Below are 23,028 nucleotides of genomic sequence, written 5' to 3'. Positions count from 1 at the left end.
GTTCAATGTCGATCTTCATTCATGCACGGTTTTTCCGTATTACCAAGACGTAAAATAAATATACTAGAAAGAACTTCAGTTTTGAGTGTTGTTTTTGTTCCGATAAATAGGGGCTTGTTCGCTTTTGGTATCTCTCGAATCACTGAACATCTGTTTTGTGGCATTTAATTCTGGAATGGATAGCATATTTCTGAATATAACACCATCTGTATCCTTCAGCATTTTTTAACTATTTCTTTTGCTTTTTGTTAAGTTTTCGATGTCGAATTATAATTGCAATAAATACTTTTTTAAGTCTACTATGTTATTTTTCTGCAACAAAGTGAATTAGATGTTACTAATTGAATGACCAGTCAATACTAAGATTGGTGATGGGTTGAACATTTTACTTTGGAATTCATAACTACTTGAAACTAACTACTAATGTTATCTTTCTTGTTTTCTCTATGTTTTCCTATATCCGTTATAGAAACATAACTATTTTAACGACAATATTAGTACATATATATTAAATTTTCAAAGTTCTCTATAATATTACTGTATAAGTGAATTTTCTGATAGTTCCCCCAAAAAAGTCCACGACTGACTAAACATGGCTCAGCGTCTAATGTACACCGCCAGGACGTCTGCCCGCCCGAAATCTGCAAGAAAGTCACTTTAAATAATTTAATGTTATCCATATGGAATTAACTGTTCTTTATTTCAAAATATATTACGATGATCTATGATAATGTTATGATTAATAAAACAGAAAAAAATAATATGTTCTTATTTTGATAATCGCATTACGTGGTATTCTCCATTATGAGCTAATCTCTGTACTACATTCTTACTTTGATGTTCCCACGCTATGATATCCTCTCCTGGAGTATACAAAAATGCTGGAAATCCAGGATGATCATTGTCGTAGTCACAGACATGTCGAGGAACATTCAAATCTTGTACCATCATCCAACCCAGATCGTTAGGACAGGTATTATGAAACTCTTGGTTCAGGTAGAACGTCCGACTGAGGTGACTAAACAGATGAAACACGATTTACTTGTTTATTTATTTAGTTTTTTTTATATTTTCCAGTTTTTAATATGTATTTATTCCAGAAACTCAAAAAAACTTGGTTTACTCAAATGACGACCACACTTTATTACGGCTTACTACACATAAGATAATGGATATGGAACTGCAGTTTCGAAGTGGGACCCATTTCCTACAAGGGCCTCACTCTGAAAGGCACTCAATCGCTTATCCAATTAATTGACCGCAAGATGTCGATCAAACAACCGGGATATCGCACGTGACTTTACATTTTGTATTATGTATGCTACTACATTTGCTTCAACATTGAATTTATAAACGTAATTTTGAGACACAAGATGTGGCTACATACTTCATGGCGATCGATTAAATATTACTGCGGCTTTCACCACTACGCCAAGTGCGAGCCGGATGTGGTTTGACTAATATAGATATAGTCATTCGATACTTGATTTGGGAAATATAAATGAGGTTATTTTGATTTTGATTTGTTTAACGTCATATAAACAGCCAGAGTTTAAGGACGTGCGCGATTTGTTGGAGGTGGAAAGCCAGAGTACCACGAGAAAAAAAAACACCGACCAGCGATGACAACACGACACAGAGCCTTATAATTGATAATAGTGATAAGGATAGTATCATACTATGCTAGACAACCAGTGCAAATGATGTCACTATACCTACCCTCGCAGTGAAAAGTAATTAAATGTACGGCTTCGATCCATGGTACTCCAGCTACTTGTAATTAACCTGTCCTTTGCCAACCAACTGTCTTTTGTTGATCCAGCGCCATCCAATCGGATTCTTACAACCCTGTTTCCATCTTTGTACATTTCTAGCTGCACCTGCATGATGAATTTAGCAAGTAGAACAGATATGAGTATTATGGGTCATTTTCTGATATCGATTACTATTGCCATATTAGTGGATTATATGGTAAAAGTATGTTTTTTTTCTGTTTCCAGGACAAATACATCCTCGATACTCCAGGGGCTATGATCACTTACGATCTCTTCATCCCTGGACTATTTCATAGTAAAACTGGAAGTAACAGAAAAGGTAATATAGCCATTTGATTTACACCAAAAAATCCATATAATGGTACACTGTGGATGGCTGTGTTACTTTGAAGCTGTTCCCCTCTCTCTCTCTCTCTCTCTCTCTCTCTCTCTCTCTCTCTCTCTCTCTCTCTCTCTCTCTCTCTCTCTCTCTCTCTCTCTCTCTCTCTCTCTCTCTCTCTCTCTCTCTCTCTCTCTCTCTCTCTCTCTCTCTCTCTCTCTCTCTCTCTCTCTCTCTCTCTCTCTCTCTCTCTCTCTCTCTCTCTCTCTCTCTCTCTCTCTCTCTCTCTCTCTCTCTCTCTCTCTGTAGTCTTCAAAGAAATACAGACCTGTTGTTAGTCCAGGTGTTTTCCCCTGAGCTTCCTCCAGTTTTACTATGAGCAAGTCCAGGGGTGTAGAGATCGTAATTGATCGGAACCCTCGGAATATCGAGGATGGGGCAAATACTAATCCACCAAAACCTTGCACAAACATCATCCTTACACATCTGACATATTCATCTGACTAATGGTGAATTTCCATTTAGCTCAGTCGGTAGAGCAGCGGATCAGTAAGTTCGGGGTCGCAGGTTCGAGCCCGGTCGGCGGCACCACTACTCTTGCCTTGTTACACATAATTAATCAACGCATTGATTAGCACATCAAAACTATTATCTTATCATTAGTGACATACATGTATCATTAAAGGTAGGTTTCGCCCAACCAAATAAAATGTTTTTGTGAAATGCGATAAACGGAAGAAAAGATGGAAAAACATATTAAAATACCTCAATTTAATTTCTTTATGCGTTTGAGATTGAACAAATGTGTCTTGAATACAAAATTGAAGGAAATCCTTGATTTTATTACGGTGTCCGTCAAACAAAATAGTATGCAAATGAAGCTGCGATGGATTGTGTTGTCGAAGTTTCGCGCATGCGCATTGTCACGCACTAAAAGTAAACAAAATGGCTGAACGAAAGTGTGTGAGATAAAGAAAAATATATTTGAATCGGCAACAAAGTGGAGGAAATTATATAATGGATTCGGTAGCGTCCTAGGATATCTATAGAGAATTAAATTCAGAGATGGCATGTGCAATAGAAGAAACAGAAGCCACATCTCAAGTGGAACTTGCCCGAATCTGTTGGGACTCGTGTAACGGCATTGCACGTGGTGAGTTGAATTTCAACACATATGCCAGCGCACAAACAGCCGCAGACTAACTACATGTATATTTGGTGTACAAAGCTAGCGAACGCATGTAAGTAACATGAAGTGTTTTAGATTATATGATATGTATAAACAGTTCATCGCACTTCGATTTGTTGTTGTTTTTTTAACTAAACATGTCGTGTCAAAACTGTCACTTCTATCTGACATTTTGTTGCACGCTTCCGTTTGTTGATGCGGCCTTGTTTTGAAAAAAATACGTCATGTTCTATGTAAAGCTTGACTTCACTCTATTTTTAGAGGAGTATTTTCCTGGTCAAACTAGGCAATTGACCACCCATATTGTTCGCTGTATGCATTGAAAATGATCTGAAGATTATGTCTATGTACAGGATAAATTTCAATTTCGTAGTCTTTATATTTCATTGGGCGAAAGCTACCTTTAATTGCCGTCTCTACATACCTTAGTTATTCCTTCCGAGTCCCACATATCCAGAACTCTACTTCTATATATGGTAGTGCACGTGAACGCCGCTGTAATAAAACGGCATCCGTCTTCAACTGGGGTCGGTAGGGGGAGAGTTCCCATCCAAGCGTCATATGGACTCAGATTGTTGTAGGCTTGCGCTCTGAACACTAGTTCCCAGTCACCATCTGCGGAATAATTAGTATTTTATTCATGTAATTAAGGTAGCTCCATACTTTTGGGAAAACCCATGTCATTTTTTTCTAACAGGTCTTATTTTCTTGCATTTTTCATGTAGATTTCAAATCTATAAAGATAAATGGGTGTTCTCGAACTACTTTTTGAGATATTTGAGCTTGAAATATACCATCCCTGCAAATTTGCTGACCGAAAATAGAAAAATTCATAAAATTATGTTTTCTGTAATATTAGGGTGAATGTATTCTCGATCCTGTTAATTTTTTGTCCTAATTTTCTTACGATAGAACAATATACAAAACTATTTTATTTTTACAAATGCTAACTAATTTTTGTTATTTCCCAGGACCGTTTCTATACGTAATTATCATGTTTTGCCATATTTTTGCCAGTAAAAAATCAATGAATAGGTCAAAAAGGAAATGAAAATCCATGTCAATTTCACAATATTTGTATATGATATGCCCAAGGTAATATGTTTTTCAAATATCATATAAAAACACGAGGTCCTCGATCAAAATTTCACAATTTTGTAAGCTTGAAGTTTGTAACTCGCAACCCTACCCCCATTTCATCCAGTGCTTAGATGGGTTATAATTGATTATTTTTTTTGAAAATCATGCCGCCAAAAAACATTCCACATCAGTTCATACGTTTTTGTGATATTATATCTGGTTTATGTCTGTTTGTTTTTATGATTTTCTCCAAATTGTGTGTTTAAAGGAAATCCGTATGCGATTTTTTTAGAATTCCGGAATTTCGGTCGGGCCGGGTCCCCTCTTATGATTTATAGCGACGAACGGCACTTCCGGTGTTTAAAAATCCATTCCCATTTACGACAGGGACCGCAAAAACCTCAGAGATAGCATATAATTTTCACTTCACTGCTTTTATTTGATTTATTTAATGATTTTAAACATTCAATATTATATGTAGACAATTTTCACCTATTGAAAAAATATCCAAGTGTGATGTCGTGGCGTATCGGAAACCATTCTGGAATTCAAAACAACCTCCGCAACTTCCGGTATAGCGTCATATGAATTGGCGCGATTTTCAAAAGTATGGACCTACCTTAAAACAATACCTGACTTTTGTTTAAACAGAATTTTGCAATGCCACTCTCTAACGCCAACACAAATGTATAGCTGTGCTACCTACATTTATAACATCTATTATTCATGGAAATATGGAACTATATTTATATTCACTTGTCAATTCTACTTTATTAACTAACTAAGCCAATGTATAGATTTCCAGATCAAAAGTTAATTATGTAAAATTCGGTATCAAACTATCTTCCAATAGGTTATATAGATAACATAGCTGTACAAACAATCCCCATAATGTGCTCTCGCATTATGAAGTTGTCTGTAAAGCTCTGGCATCTATATCAACCATGAATCCCATAATATTAAGCTAGTTCAATGCTTTTAAAAATATAAAGAATTTTTATTTTCAATTCTATAAAAGCGTGGCAAAATTGGATACGGATTTTCAGTCTGGCTAGACAATCGTGAGACGTCATATTTTGTGGACGGGCAAGATATGTAATAGACTTATTGAAAAGCATGTATACATTACCACTTTAATTGCATATACATTATTTCTTCTGTCATTGAATACTAACTCTTTTCCTTCACAACAATATTCAAAGTTCATGAACATTTTTTCGCCATGTATACATGACTAAGCCTTTATTTCCTTGCTCATGATTAAAAGATTATCATAACCAGCCATAATTATAGGAAATAAATCATATGCCACTACGGATTACTTATATGTTATACTTTCCTAAGAGGCGATACAAAATGGAAGTGTTTCCATCAAAACCTATAGTCGATTCTTCACGAAAGTTGGTACACCATTCAACAGATATTGCATTGAATACCTTCTAGCTTTGAAAATGGTACATTGCCTCTCTCTCATGTCTCCTGTTCATTGTAACCTACCTCTTTGTAGATGAAAAATCGCCCACTCTGATGGGTCCTGTAGATTGTAACCTACCTCTATATAGATTAAAAATTGCCCACTCTGACGCCTCCTGTAGATTGTGACCTATCTACATATAGATGGTAGATTGCCCACTCTGACGCCTCCTGTAGATTGTAACCTACCTCTATATAGATGGTAGATTGCCCACTCTGACGCCTCCTGTAGATTATTACCTACCTCTATATAGATGGTAGATTGCCCACTCTGACGCCTCATGTAGATTGTTACCTACCTCTATATAGATGGTAGATTGCCCACTCTGACGCCTCCTGTAGATTGTTACCTACCTCTATATTGATGGTAGATTGCCCACTCTGACGCCTCCTGTAGATTGTTACCTACCTCTATATAGATGGTAGATTGCCCACTCTGACGCCTCCTGTAGATTGTTACCTACCTCTATGTAGATGGTAGATTGCCCACTCTGACGCCTCATGTAGATTGTTACCTACCTCTATATTGATGGTAGATTGCCCACTCTGACGCCTCCTGTAGATTGTTACCTACCTCTATGTAGATGGTAGATTGCCCACTCTGACGCCTCATGTAGATTGTTACCTACCTCTATATAGATGGTAGATTGCCCACACTCTGACGCCACCTGTAGATTGTTACCTACCCCTATATAGATGGTAGATTGCCCACTCTGACGCCTCATGTAGATTGTTACCTACCTCTATATTGATGGTAGATTGCCCACTCTGACGCCACCTGTAGATTGTTACCTACCTCTATATAGATGGTAGATTGCCCACTCTGACGCCTCCTGTAGATTGTTACCTACCTCTATATAGATGGTAGATTGCCCACTCTGACGCCTCATGTAGATTGTTACCTACCTCTATATAGATGGTAGATTGCCCACTCTGACGCCACCTGTAGATTGTTACCTACCTCTATATAGATGGTAGATTGCCCACTCTGACGCCTCCTGTAGATTGTTACCTACCTGTATATAGATGGTAGATTGCTCACTCTTACGCCTCCTGTAGATTGTAACCTACCTCTATATAGATGGTAGATTGCCCACTCTGACGCCTCCTGTAGATTGTTACCTACCTCTATATAGATGGTAGATTGCCCACTCTGACGCCTCCTGTAGATTGTTACCTATCTACATATAGATGGTAGATTGCCCACTCTGACGCCTCCTGTAGATTGTTACCTACCTCTATATAGATGGTAGATTGCCCACTCTGACGCCTCATGTAGATTGTTACCTACCTCTATATTGATGGTAGATTGCCCACTCTGACGCCACCTGTAGATTGTTACCTACCTCTATATAGATGGTAGATTGCCCACTCTGACGCCTCCTGTAGATTGTTACCTACCTCTATATAGATGGTAGATTGCCCACTCTTACGCCTCCTGTAGATTGTAACCTACCTCTATATAGATGGTAGATTGCCCACTCTGACGCCTCCTGTAGATTGTTACCTACCTCTATATAGATGGTAGATTGCCCACTCTGACGCCTCCTGTAGATTGTTACCTACCTCTATATAGATGGTAGAGTGCCCACTCTGACGCCCCCTGTAGATTGTTACCTACCTCTATATAGATGGTTGATTTCACACCCTGACGCCTCCTGTAGATTGTTACCTACCTCTATATAGATGGTAGATTGCCCACTCTGACGCCTCCTGTAGATTGTTACCTACCTCTATATAGATGGTAGATTGCCCACTCTGACGCCTCCTGTAGATTGTTACCTACCTCTATATAGATGGTAGATTGTCCACTCTGACGCCTCCTGTAGATTGTTACCTACCTCTATATAGATGGTAGATTGCCCACTCTGACGCCTCCTGTAGATTGTTACCTACCTCTATATAGATGGTAGATTGCCCACTCTGACGCCTCCTGTAGATTGTTACCTACCTCTATATTGATGGTAGATTGCCCACTCTGACGCCTCCTGTAGATTGTTACCTACCTCTATATAGATGGTAGATTGCCCACTCTGACGCCTCCTGTAGATTGTTACCTACCTCTATATAGATGGTAGATTGCTCACTCTACGCCTCCTGTAGATTGTTAACCTACCTCTATATAGATGGTAGATTGCCCACTCTGACGCCACCTGTAGATTGTTACCTACCTCTATATAGATGGTAGATTGCCCACTCTGACGCCTCCTGTAGATTGTTACCTACCTCTATATAGATGGTAGATTGCCCACTCTGACGCCTCATGTAGATTGTTACCTACCTCTATGTAGATGGTAGATTGCCCACTCTGACGCCTCATGTAGATTGTTACCTACCTCTTATTAGATGGTAGATTGCCCACTCTGACGCCTCCTGTAGATTGTTACCTACCTCTATATAGATGGTAGATTGCCCACTCTGACGCCTCCTGTAGATTGTTACCTACCTCTATATAGATGGTAGATTGCCCACTCTGACGCCTCCTGTAGATTGTTACCTACCTCTATATAGATGGTAGATTGCCCACTCTGACGCCTCCTGTAGATTGTTACCTACCTCTATATAGATGGTAGATTGCCCACTCTGACGCCTCCTGTAGATTGTTACCTACCTCTATATAGATGGTAGATTGCCCACTCTGACGCCTCCTGTAGATTGTTACCTACCTCTATATATAGATGGTAGATTGCCCACTCTGACGCCTCTGTAGATTGTTACCTACTCTATATAGATGGAGATTGCCCACTCTGACGCCTCCTGTAGATTGTTACCTACCTCTATATAGATGGTAGATTGCCCACTCTGACGCCTCCTGTAGATTGTTACCTACCTCTATATAGATGGTAGATTGCCCACTCTGACGCCTCCTGTAGATTGTTACCTACCTCTATATAGATGGTAGATTGCCCACTCTGACGCCTCCTGTAGATTGTTACCTACCTCTATATAGATGGTAGATTGCCCACTCTGACGCCTCCTGTAGATTGTTACCTACCTCTATATAGATGGTAGATTGCCCACTCTGACGCCTCCTGTAGATTGTTACCTACCTCTATATAGATGGTAGATTGCCCACTCTGACGCCTCCTGTAGATTGTTACCTACCTCTATATAGATGGTAGATTGCCCACTCTGACGCCTCCGGTAGATTGTTACCTACCTCTTTGTAGATGGTAGACTGCCCACTCTGACGCCTCCGGTAGATTGTTACCTACCTCTATATAGATGGTAGATTGCCCACTCTGACGCCCTCTGTAGATTGTGACCTACCTCTATATAGATGGTAGATTGCCCACTCTGACGCCTCCTGTAGATTGTTACCTACCTCTATATAGATGGTAGATTGCCCACTCTGACGCCTCATGTAGATTGTTACCTACCTCTATATAGATGGTAGATTGCCCACTCTGACGCCTCCTGTAGATTGTTACCTACCTCTATATAGATGGTAGATTGCCCACTCTGACGCCCCTGTAGATTGTTACCTACCTCTATATAGATGGTAGATTGCCCACTCTGACGCCTCCTGTAGATTGTTACCTACCTCTATATAGATGGTAGATTGCCCACTCTGACGCCTCCTGTAGATTGTTACCTACCTCTATATAGATGGTAGATTGCCCACTCTGACGCCTCCTGTAGATTGTTACCTACCTCTATATAGATGTTAGATTGCCCACTCTGACGCCTCCTGTAGATTGTTACCTACCTCTATATAGATGGTAGATTGCCCACTCTGACGCCTCCTGTAGATTGTTACCTATCTCTATATAGATGGTAGATTGCCCACTCTGACGCCTCCTGTAGATTGTGACCTACCTCTATATAGATGGTAGATTGTCCACTCTGACGCCTCCTGTAGATTGTTACCTACCTCTATATAGATGGTAGATTGCCCACTCTGACGCCCCTGTAGATTGTTACCTACCTCTATATAGATGGTAGATTGCCCACTCTGACGCCTCCTGTAGATTGTTACCTACCTCTATATAGATGGTAGATTGCCCACTCTGACGCCTCCTGTAGATTGTTACCTACCTCTATATAGATGGTAGATTGCCCACTCTGACGCCTCCTGTAGATTGTTACCTACCTCTATATAGATGGTAGATTGCCCACTCTGACGCCTCCTGTAGATTGTTACCTACCTCTATATAGATGGTAGATTGCCCACTCTGACGCCTCCTGTAGATTGTAACCTACCTCTATATAGATGGTAGATTGCCCACTCTGACGCCTCCTGTAGATTGTTACCTACCTCTATATAGATGGTAGATTGCCCACTCTGACGCCTCCTGTAGATTGTAACCTACCTCTATATAGATGGTAGATTGCCCACTTTGACGCCTCCTGTAGATTGTTACCTACCTCTATATAGATGGTAGATTGCCCACTCTGACGCCTCCTGTAGATTGTTACCTACCTCTATATAGATGGTAGATTGCCCACTCTGACGCCTCCTGTAGATTGTTACCTACCTCTATATAGATGGTAGATTGCCCACTCTGACGCCTCCTGTAGATTGTTACCTACCTCTATATAGATGGTAGATTGCCCACTCTGACGCCTCCTGTAGATTGTTACCTACCTCTATATAGATGGTAGATTGCCCACTCTGACGCCTCCTGTAGATTGTTACCTACCTCTATATAGATGGTAGATTGCCCACTCTGACGCCTCCTGTAGATTATTACCTACCTCTATATAGATGGTAGATTGCCCACTCTGACGCCTCCTGTAGATTGTTACCTACCTCTATATAGATGGTAGATTGCCCACTCTGACGCCTCCTGTAGATTGTTACCTACCTCTATATAGATGGTAGATTGCCCACTCTGACGCCTCCTGTAGATTGTTACCTACCTCTATATAGATGTTAGATTGCCCACTCTGACGCCTCCTGTAGATTGTTACCTACCTCTATATAGATGGTAGATTGCCCACTCTGACGCCTCCTGTAGATTGTTACCTACCTCTATATAGATGGTAGATTGCCCACTCTGACGCCTCCTGTAGATTGTTACCTACCTCTATATAGATGGTAGATTGCCCACTCTGACGCCTCCTGTAGATTGTTACCTACCTCTATATAGATGGTAGATTGCCCACTCTGACGCCTCCTGTAGATTGTTACCTACCTCTATATAGATGGTAGATTTCCCACTCTGACGCCTCCTGTAGATTGTTACCTACCTCTATATAGATGGTAGATTTCCCACTCTGACGCCTCCTGTAGATTGTTACCTACCTCTATATAGATGGTAGATTGCCCACTCTGACGCCTCCTGTAGATTGTTACCTACCTTATATAGATGGTAGATTGCCCACTCTGACGCCTCCTGTAGATTGTTACCTACCTCTATATAGATGGTAGATTGCCCACTCTGACGCCTCCTGTAGATTGTTACCTACCTCTATATAGATGGTAGATTGCCCACTCTGACGCCTCCTGTAGATTGTTACCTACCTCTATATAGATGGTAGATTGCCCACTCTGACGCCTCCTGTAGATTGTTACCTACCTCTATATAGATGGTAGATTGCCCACTCTGACGCCTCCTGTAGATTGTTACCTACCTCTATATAGATGGTAGATTGCCCACTCTGACGTAGATTGTTACCTACCTCTATATAGATGGTAGATTGCCCACTCTGACGCCTCCTGTAGATTGTTACCTACCTCTATATAGATGGTAGATTGCCCACTCTGACGCCTCCTGTAGATTGTTACCTACCTCTATATAGATGGTAGATTGCCCACTCTGACGCCTCCTGTAGATTGTTACCTACCTCTATATAGATGGTAGATTGCCCACTCTGACGCCTCCTGTAGATTGTTACCTACCTCTATATAGATGGTAGATTGCCCACTCTGACGCCTCCTGTAGATTGTTACCTACCTCTATATAGATGGTAGATTGCCCACTCTGACGCCTCCTGTAGATTGTTACCTACCTCTATATAGATGGTAGATTGCCCACTCTGACGCCTCCTGTAGATTGTTACCTACCTCTATATAGATGGTAGATTGCCCACTCTGACGCCTCCTGTAGATTGTTACCTACCTCTATATAGATGGTAGATTGCCCACTCTGACGCCTCATGTAGATTGTTACCTACCTCTATATAGATGGTAGATTGCCCACTTTGACGCCTCCTGTAGATTGTTACCTACCTCTATATAGATGGTAGATTGCCCACTCTGACGCCTCCTGTAGATTGTTACCTACCTCTATATAGATGGTAGATTGCCCACTCTGACGCCTCCTGTAGATTGTTACCTACCTCTATATAGATGGTAGATTGCCCACTCTGACGCCTCCTGTAGATTGTTACCTACCTCTATATAGATGGTAGATTGCCCACTCTGACGCCTCCTGTAGATTGTTACCTACCTCTATATAGATGGTAGATTGCCCACTCTGACGCCTCCTGTAGATTGTTACCTACCTCTATATAGATGGTAGATTGCCCACTCTGACGCCTCCTGTAGATTGTAACCTACCTCTATATAGATGGTAGATTGCCCACTCTGACGCCTCCTGTAGATTGTTACCTACCTCTATATAGATGGTAGATTGCCCACTCTGACGCCTCCTGTAGATTGTTACCTACCTCTATATAGATGGTAGATTGCCCACTCTGACGCCTCCTGTAGATTGTGACCTATCTACATATAGATGGTAGATTGCCCACTCTGACGCCTCCTGTAGATTGTTACCTACCTCTATATAGATGGTAGATTGCCCACTCTGACGCCTCCTGTAGATTGTTACCTACCTCTATATAGATGGTAGATTGCCCACTCTGACGCCTCCTGTAGATTGTTACCTACCTCTATATAGATGGTAGATTGCCCACTCTGACGCCTCCTGTAGATTGTTACCTACCTCTATATAGATGACAGATTGCCCACTCTGACGCCTCCTGTAGATTGTTACCTACCTCTATATAGATGGTAGATTGCCCACTCTGACGCCTCCTGTAGATTGTTACCTACCTCTATATAGATGGTAGATTGCCCACTCTGACGCCTCCTGTAGATTGTTACCTACCTCTATATAGATGGTAGATTGCCCACTCTGACGCCTCCTGTAGATTGTTACCTACCTCTATATAGATGGTAGATTGCCCACTCTGACGCCTCCTGTAGATTGTTACCTACCTCTATATAGATGGTAGATTGCCCACTCTGACGCCTCCTGTAGATTGTTACCTACCTCTATATAGATGGTAGATTGCCCACTCTGACGCCTCCTGTAGATTGTTACCTACCTCTATATAGATGGTAGATTGCCCACTCTGACGCCTCCTGTAGATTGTTACCTACCTCTATATAGATGGTAGATTGCCCACTCTGACGCCTCCTGTAGATTGTTACCTACCTCTATATAGATGGTAGATTGCCCACTCTGACGCCTCCTGTAGATTGTTACCTACCTCTATATAGATGGTAGATTGCCCACTCTGACGCCTCCTGTAGATTGTTACCTACCTCTATATAGATGGTAGATTGCCCACTCTGACGCCTCCTGTAGATTGTTACCTACCTCTATATAGATGGTAGATTGCCCACTCTGACGCCTCCTGTAGATTGTTACCTACCTCTATGTAGATGGTAGATTGCCCACTCTGACGCCTCCTGTAGATTGTTACCTACCTCTATTTAGATGGTAGATTGCCCACTCTGACGCCTCCTGTAGATTGTTACCTACCTCTATATAGATGGTAGATTGCCCACTCTGACGCCTCCTGTAGATTGTTACCTACCTCTATATAGATGGTAGATTGCCCACTCTGACGCCTCCTGTAGATTGTTACCTACCTGTATCCACTCTATATAGATTGTTACCTACCTCTATATAGATGGTAGATTGCCCACTCTGACGCCTCCTGTAGATTGTTACCTACCTCTATATAGATGGTAGATTGCCCACTCTGACGCCTCCTGTAGATTGTTACCTACCTCTATATAGATGGTAGATTGCCCACTCTGACGCCTCCTGTAGATTGTTACCTACCTCTATATAGATGGTAGATTGCCCACTCTGACGCCTCCTGTAGATTGTTACCTACCTCTATATAGATGGTAGATTGCCCACTCTGACGCCTCCTGTAGATTGTTACCTACCTCTATATAGATGGTAGATTGCCCACTCTGACGCCTCCTGTAGATTGTTACCTACCTCTATATAGATGGTAGATTGCCCACTCTGACGCCTCCTGTAGATTGTTACCTACCTCTATATAGATGGTAGATTGCCAACTCTGACGCCTCCTGTAGATTGTTACCTACCTCTATATAGATGGTAAATTGCCCACTCTGACGCCTCCTGTAGATTGTTGCCTACCTCTATATAGATGGTAGATTGCCCACTCTGACGCCTCCTGTAGATTGTTGCCTACCTCTATATAGATGGTAAATTGCCCACTCTGACGCCTCCTGTAGATTGTTGCCTACCTCTATATAGATGGTAGATTGCCCACTCTGACGCCTCCTGTAGATTGTTACCTACCTCTATATAGATGGTAGATTGCCCACTCTGACGCCTCCTGTAGATTGTTACCTACCTCTATATAGATGGTAGATTGCCCACTCTGACGCCTCCTGTAGATTGTTACCTACCTCTATATAGATGGTAGATTGCCCACTCTGACGCCTCCTGTAGATTGTAACCTACCTCTATATAGATGGTAAATTGCCCACTCTGACGCCTCCTGTAGATTGTTACCTACCTCTATATAGATGGTAGATTGCCCACTCTGACGCCTCCTGTAGATTGTTACCTACCTCTATATAGATGGTAGATTGCCCACTCTGACGCCACCTGTAGATTGTTACCTACCTCTATATAGATGGTAGATTGCCCACTCTGACGCCTCCTGTAGATTGTTACCTACCTCTATATAGATGGTAGATTGCCCACTCTGACGCCTCCTGTAGATTGTTACCTACCTCTATATAGATGGTAGATTGCCCACTCTGACGCCTCCTGTAGATTGTTGCCTACCTCTATATAGATGGTAGATTGCCCACTCTGACGCCACCTGTAGATTGTTACCTACCTCTATATAGATGGTAGATTGCCCACTCTGACGCCTCCTGTAGATTGTTACCTACCTCTATATAGATGGTAGATTGCCCACTCTGACACCTCCTGTAGATTGTTACCTACCTCTATATAGATGGTAGATTGCCCACTCTGACGCCTCCTGTAGATTGTTACCTACCTCTATATAGATGATAGATTGCCCACTCTGACGCCTCCTGTAGATTGTAACCTACCTCTATATAGATGGTAGATTGCCCACTCTGACGCCACCTGTAGATTGTTACCTACCTCTATATAGATGGAAAATTACCCACTCTGACGCCTCCTGTAGATTATTACCTACCTCTATGTAGATGGTAGATTGCCCACTCTGACGCCACCTGTAGATTGTTACCTACCTCTATATAGATGGTAGATTGCCCACCCTGACGCCTGCTGTAGACTGTTACCTACCTCTATATAGATGGTAGATTGCCCACTCTGACGCCTCCTGTAGATTGTAACCTACCTCTTTGTAGATGATAGATTGCCCACTCTGACGCCTCCTGTACAGCTAACGGTGTAGTATAGGGGGAATCGGCATTTAACTGACATTCTTGATTCTGGCGATGGTAGTTAAAAGATAAACAGTTTGCGAGTTGAAAACACTTTATCGCACACGCGGTAATACGATGCTTCGAGTTCAAGAGCGAACCACCTCCGGATAACACGTATCCATTGTAACGCACGAACTTTCCTCTGGAACAACATGATACTTCAAAAATGGCCGATATTATCACGAAGACTCTTGACAAAACGCCCATACCTGCGTCTAAATGAAAACATGGACGATACGGGTTGAACGACCGCCAATTGTGTCACACCACTCAGTGCCAGTTTATATTAGAAGAGGCGTGATGAGCCGATTGAAACTGCTTTTTGTACTAATGAACAATAGACGCAAATTATTTATTAAGTCCAACTTCATTGAGAATAATTATTATGATTTATATACAATTGTCAGAACACCTTAATTATCCGGCTATAGTATACTTAAAACTGACAAAGTTAAAAAAAATCAATTTGGGCAATTATGTATTTTTTACATAAAAATCAGCATTTTGTTTTTAATTTTTTGTTATTTTATCAAAACATTGTTACTTTTTTAAAAACCTGTTTGGCTTCCTACAAAAGTATTCATTTTTGGAGAAAAAATGAGATTGCTTGCCAAATTTATATAGATGAGTGACATAATGATTATTCATACTATGCAGGCGTTTTCTCTTCCGAAAATTGCAATGGAATATCAGAATTTTGCATGCTGCTGTTGAAAAAATAGTTGAAGAATGTAATTACACTTCACCTTTCCAGACCCCGATTGTTGCTAAAGAAAAGACATAAGACATAAAACAGTTATCCAATGAGCACTGATGAACCAAAGTCACAGCTTGAACAATCTAAATCTTAATATTTACCATGTAATATTTTTCCATTATACTTCAAGTTAAAATTCTTAATGCCGATTGGTCAAGAGATATTTGGCATTTCACACGATCATTAGACACACAGCAATCAGCATTAGATCTATAATAGCTAATTAACACGTTCCTAGCAACTCCCTAGCAACGGGTGATGGAGATTTTTGATAATGAAAAATTTTAACTGCCCGAAAAAGATGCGAACTTTTTTCAAATCTTGTTTATGCTTCAAAATACATTTCAAACTGTCTATTAATAGTTTTGCTAAACCAATTTGTCCTGTTTTTGCTTACTGGCAAAACGCTATATGTTAGTTTTGTGATCAGTGATTAGGCGAACGGAAGACATGCAGTTACAAGCGCCTTCGAGACGTTGCTAATATTGTGTATTGACGAAGGGACAAATCACAAACCCACGACGTGCATGAGACAAGACAACAAGACTGTATTTACTGAATTTTGATTGTTGGCTTTACAAAGTACGTACATTGCACTTGTAAAAATTAAAACTTATTTTACTGATGGTGGTGAGACCAGTTTTAGACTTATGGTATAATAAATTAAATACTACCTGCATTAGAGGATGACGGTGCCTAGTGTCACCAAAGGATATCGACTTCCGACCAATGCAATATGGAAGGAAAAAACAATAACCTTTAGTAATCACCCTGTGTTAAAATTGCTTTATCATTGCCATAAAAGACGCAGCATGCCTGAAAACATTTGAATAGAAATTTTGTTAATGGTACAGTTTGATACGGAACGGTTTTTATTTTATAAACCCATCAGTTATCGTCGAGCCAGATGAGATATAAATGATAATAAACCACAATAAGAACAAAAACACAATATAAATTAATGTTGCGGTATGCTATACATAATATATATACCTTTAGTCACGTTGACCCATTTCATGATATGACAAAAGGTTTTTGTTGTGTCTAATCATCTAAACATAAGGAGTAGTTAAACATTAACAAATAACAGATCGTTTGAAACGTTATCGCGTGCTACATCCTTTCTATCTACCCTAACAAAGATAGTGCTGGCAATTGATCAAGTTTTTACAGGGTGAATGTTCACATAAATTTTGTATACCCGTCTGGGCTGACATATGACGAATATTAGCCTTCACAAAAACAAGTGAACGCTGGAATTTCCATATGGATGTAGTCCTGTATCATCGCTTCTTATTTCAGTGTAGGGTTAGTGACATGATATCAAACGTGGTTTATACGCAGATACAGTGTATGTTTTTAATGGTTAAAGGGAATCCAAGAAAGTTTTAATTCATGAAAGTTTATCCTCATTTACATTGCCAAGAATTTCAATTCATTAGCATCACACGAATATAAATGTCCTTGAGATTTTTTGAAACAGAAATTAGATATTTTTTCAACATTTGGAGTTGACATAATAGCGGCGTTATTTAAAAAAAATCCTTTAACTCGAACGTCATACATGGAACCCCTGTATGCAGTTCGAGGAATACGGGGTATTCTAGTCATCCGAGGTTGGTCATCAAGTCGAAAACTATTATCTCAAATTAAGGGAAAGCGTTGTTTAGCCGTTATTGTATAATATTTAATAACAATATTACTTAAAATGGGTTAAAATGCACGCAACGTGATTGTAACTACTATACTTTCTCAATAAAAGAGTTCTGCATGATCACGTCATTTTGTATACCAACGTGTTGTTAACTGTGTATGCTATATTGCTACAAATACATAGCACTTGGAAAATACAGAGGAAATGTTGGGTCCGTGCAATGTGGCACAATATTTGTTTAAGTTATATATGCAATGATTCACACTTGTTAAAACTATTAACCTGAGATACCCTTTCACCGTTGTCGCCAAATTGGTCCTGGTTGATCCCTAGGTACCCGAGCAGCGGGATCAAAAGGTGCTAAAATGACTAAATGTATTAAGATTTCAGTATAACCAAGAAGGAAGAAGATGGATATGTTTGAACAGGTATTATTATAATTCATTTAAAATTAAACTGCTTTTCAATCACACCAGTTAGGCCATGGGCTAAGAGGGTCCCACATGCACCCCCCCCCAAACCTCCGAACCAATATTTTTCTGAACCCTTATGACCCACTGATCACAAATCCAAATGTTAACATTGCATAAGTTGGGATGAACTTCCGGTTATGACGTCATCAAGATGGCCGCCATCTCGAATTTCACTAAAAATTGAAAAATAGTCATAACATTAACATTTTTCAACCGAAATGAGGTATCAAAATGACCACAATAGAACAGCAAATACATATCAGAACCAAAACATCCAATATATGTAGTGATTTGAACGCAGGAAATGAAAAAAAAAATATTTTAAGCTCAAAAATGGTAATTTTTCAGCAAATTTTTCATATTTTGTTTGACGCAGCAAAAATGTTTCCCAACAGCAATCTATTATTTCTAATAAGTTTTTTGACCACTTGTCAATCAGTTTAAGCAACAAAAACAACCAAAACCAATGTTAACATCGTATAAGTTCCGGTTATGACGTCATCAAGATGGCCACCATCTCGAATTTCACTGAAAAATGAAAAATAGTCATAACACTGATATTTTTCAACTGAAGTAGACAAATGAGGTATCAAAATGACCACAATAGAACAACAAATACATGTCAGGACCAAATAATCCAATATATGTAGTGATTTGAACGCAGGAAATGAAAAAAAATATTTTAAGCTCAAAAATGGTAATTTTTCAGCATTTTTTCATATTTGGCTTGACGCAGCAAAATTGTTTCCCAACAAAAAATTATTATTCACAATAAGTTATTTGACCTCTTATCAATCTGTTAAAACAACAAAAACAAAAATATATAGAAATGCAAAAGATTATTGTTATACCATTATTTGGTTTACAAAACATCACCGGATGCGGCATATGATTGTTATTTTTTCCAAACCGCTAACACTACAGTTTCCTGGTGTCTTGGAATTTCCTGAATATAACATTGGCTATTGACGATTTATATCTTAAAAAATTTGAATTTAAAGTTTGCTGAATATCTAAGTGGGGCTTCAAAATAATCCATTTTTATGTTCGAAATTTTGTAGACTATTAGCCTCTCAAACTGAATTATTACAGCAAAAACGCTAACTAATAGCTATAGGGTATCAAATTAAAGTTCCGTAAATACCATGACACTTTTCGAAACGTATTGTGTCTTTTAGAATGAGCACATCCATTGTTTATTTCCTGTGTATAACGCAAGGAAATATAAGATGGTTACTACAGTGTCACATATTTCTTTCACTAGTTCTTAATGCTAATCATTTTTGTTGTGCGTGCTTTCTCGCCAGAGTGTCGTCTTCGACCTCGGTGACCTGATGTGATATTACATTACCGGGTTACCATCGTGGTTCTAACTTGTCAACTGTCCATGGTCAGAGTTAATATCAGAAACATCGGCTTCAGGGATGTGGGAGCTCTTCCTGTTTCCAACCTAGTTTCACCTAGATTCACGTATCGTATATGATGTTCCAGACTTCCCCGGCATGATGGAAAAGACACCTGATCAACATTCTGCGGAGGGTTGAGTTGGTTCTCCTTACTTCGTATGAAGCACAATTCCTCATTCTTGTGAACCTCAGTGACCATAGGTGGCACAGGTGGATTCATTTGAGGTCATAAATGAGGTCTGCAGTGAAGTTTCACTCTTTGCCAAGTCTGGAAAGCACTTTATAGAACTTTTTACTGGAAAGTCTTCTATGGTCTCTTTGCGCATACACCAGATGTGACACAACCAGCACCTTCAAGGGAGTGGGGAAAGTCAGACCAATGAAAAACATTTAACATTTATGCCCTCATTAATGACCTCGATGATATCACCTGTGCCATTTATGGTTGCACGAGGGTCCACAAGATTGATGAATAGTACTTTATACGAATTATGGAGTTATGTGCTAAGGAGAACCAATTCCACCATTGGAAGAATGTGCATCTGGTGTAATTTCCATTATGCCGGAGAAGTCTGAAACAGCATATACGTACGATATGTTAGAATCTGAAAGAGATCCCACATCCCTAAACCTGTTGTGCCTGATATGAACTCTGGTCATGGATAGGTCATAAAAGGCTAGAACAACACTGGTAATGCAGTGTCACATGAGCTCATCGACATCGAAGACGTCGATCTGGCTTTCGACGAATTGGATACCGATATCTCGAGTACTCTGATTCGGACTGCATGTACCAGCTACCAGATATGCCGAGTCTCTTCAGTGGATAGGTCAGTGAGGCGAGAAAACACGCACAATGATAATGGCTATCATTGAGAACCAGTGAAAGACATATTAGTCACATTGTAGTAACCATCTGACATTTTGCTTATGCTATGCATAGGAAATAAACAATGAATGTGCTCATTTTCAAAGACACAAACGCTTTGGGAACTGTTAATGATATTAAAGGAAACACAGGCTTAGCTTAGGTTACATTTGTTACGCTATCAGTAGGTGTTGTGTTATTTTTGAGACGCTGCTAATCTACAAAATTGAGGGTATAACAATAATTCTTTTTTTGCATTTCTATATATTTTTGTTGTTGTTTTTGTTTTCACTGATTGATAGGAGTTTAAATAACTGATTACGAGTAATAGTTTGTTGTTGGGAAACATTTCTGCTGCGTCAAGCCATGTACAAAAAATTTGCTACAAATCACCATTTTTGAGCTTAAAAGCTTATTTTTTTTATTTCTTCCGTACAAATCACTACACATATTGGATTATTTGGTCCTGATATGTATTTGTCGTTCTATTGTGGTCATTTTGATACGACATTCCACTTTAGTTGAAAAATATCAGTGTTATGACTATTCTTCATTTTTTAGTGAAATTCGAGATGGTGGCCATCTTGATGACGTCATAACCGGAACCTATACAGTGTACAATGTTAACATTGGTTTTTGTTGTTGTTGTTGTTTAAACTGATTGATAAGTGGTCAAAAAACTTATTAGAAATAATAGATTGTTGTTGGGAAACATTTTTGCTGCGTCAAACAATATATGAAAAATTTGCTGAAAAATCACCATTTTTGAGCTTAAAATCCAATTTTTTCATTTCCTGCGTAGAAATCACTTCATATATTGGATTTGTTGGTCCTGATATGTATTTGTTGTTCTATTGTTGTCATTTTGATACCTCATTTGTCTACTTCGGTTGAAAAATGTTAAGTGGGTTCCAGTGTATAACTATTTTTTTCAAATATATAACAATCATATAATATATTGCCTAAATAGGTACATAGATGTCTTAACCATATCTGATATGTTTGCAATTTGCCGATACAGTTGTGACATTTACATTCTAAAATCGTTATGCAGGGTTTAGGAATTTCTAAACAGAAATTAGTCGTTCTATCAATCAAAACTCTGAAATAAATATATATGTCTCAGCTAAGAAATAATAGCAGTCAATTTTAGCGAAAGTTTGAGGAATATGATTTAAGCTCTGATTTATATCAGCCCAATTTGGTTGTTCAATAGTGTTATTATACTGGGAATGTCCTCTTTTCATAATTTAGCGCTATTCATGAATTAACGTTTCAAATATAGCGCAAAGGGCGCTGAAATAAAACGAACGATAAAGTACGTTAGCAGCATATTAGATACAGTTCATAACTACATAATGATGTCAATGAACATGACTTCAGAACATTCTGAAGGCGGTATGCTTAAGGTAGGTCCATACTTTTGAAAATCGCGCCAATTCATATGACGCTATACCGGAAGTTGCGGAGGTTGTTTTGAATTCCAGAATGGTTTCCGATACGCCACGACATCACACTTGGATATTTTTTCAATAGGTGAAAATTGTCTACATATAATATTGAATGTTTACAATCATTAAATAAATCAAATAAAAGCAGTGAAGTGAAAATTATATGCTATCTCTGAGGTTTTTGCGGTCCCTGTCGTAAATAGGAATGGATTTTTAAACTCCGGAAGTGCCGTTCGTCACTATAAATCATAAGAGGGGACCCGGCCGGACCGAAATTCCGGAATTCTAAAAAAATCGCATACGGATTTCCTTTAAACACACAATTTGGAGAAAATCATAAAAACAAACAGACATAAACCAGATATAATATCACAAAAACGTATGAATTGATGTGGAATGTTTTTTTGCGGCATGATTTTCAAAAAAAAGTCAAATATAACCCATCTTAGCACTGGATGAAATGGGGGTAGGGTTGCGATTTACAAACTTCAAGCTTACAAAATTGTGAAATTTTGATCGAGGACCCCGTGTTTTTATATGATATCCGAAAAACATATTACCTTGGGCATATCATGTACAAATATTGTGAAATTGACATGGGTTTTTATTTCCTTTTTGGCCTATTCATTGATTTTTCTACGGGCGAAAATATGGCAAAACATGATAATTACGTATAGAAACGTTCCTGGGATATAACAAAAATTAGTTAGCATTTGTAAAAATAAAATAGTTTTGTATATTGTTCTATCGTAAGAAATTTAGGACAAAAAATCAACAGGATCCAGACTACATTCACCCTAATATTACAGAAAACATAATTTTATGAATTTTTCTATTTTCGGTCAGCAAATTTGCATGGATGGTATATTTCAAGCTGAAATATCTCACAAAGTTGTTCGAGAACACCCATTTATCTTTACAGATTTGAAAATCA

General features: G+C 39.3%; 1 protein-coding gene across 1 annotated transcript; it reads right to left on the bottom strand.

Moving 5' to 3' along the window:
- Positions 1 to 597: 597 nt before the first annotated feature.
- On the bottom strand, positions 598 to 15,692 carry LOC138307132 (uncharacterized). Its single transcript, XM_069247762.1, has 5 exons — positions 15,398 to 15,692; positions 3,708 to 3,898; positions 1,720 to 1,880; positions 834 to 1,018; positions 598 to 641 (listed from the first exon to the last, which is right to left on the bottom strand). Exons 1-5 carry the CDS (start codon positions 15,690 to 15,692, stop codon positions 598 to 600), a joined length of 876 nt encoding a protein of 291 aa, XP_069103863.1.
- Between the last annotated feature and the right edge of the window lie 7,336 nt (positions 15,693 to 23,028).

This window comes from Argopecten irradians, chromosome 14 (assembly GCF_041381155.1).
Source record: "Argopecten irradians isolate NY chromosome 14, Ai_NY, whole genome shotgun sequence".
NCBI lineage: Eukaryota > Metazoa > Mollusca > Bivalvia > Pectinida > Pectinidae > Argopecten > Argopecten irradians.
Note: the sequence above shows the minus strand (reverse complement) of the source record. Positions and strands in the feature narration are given on the sequence as shown.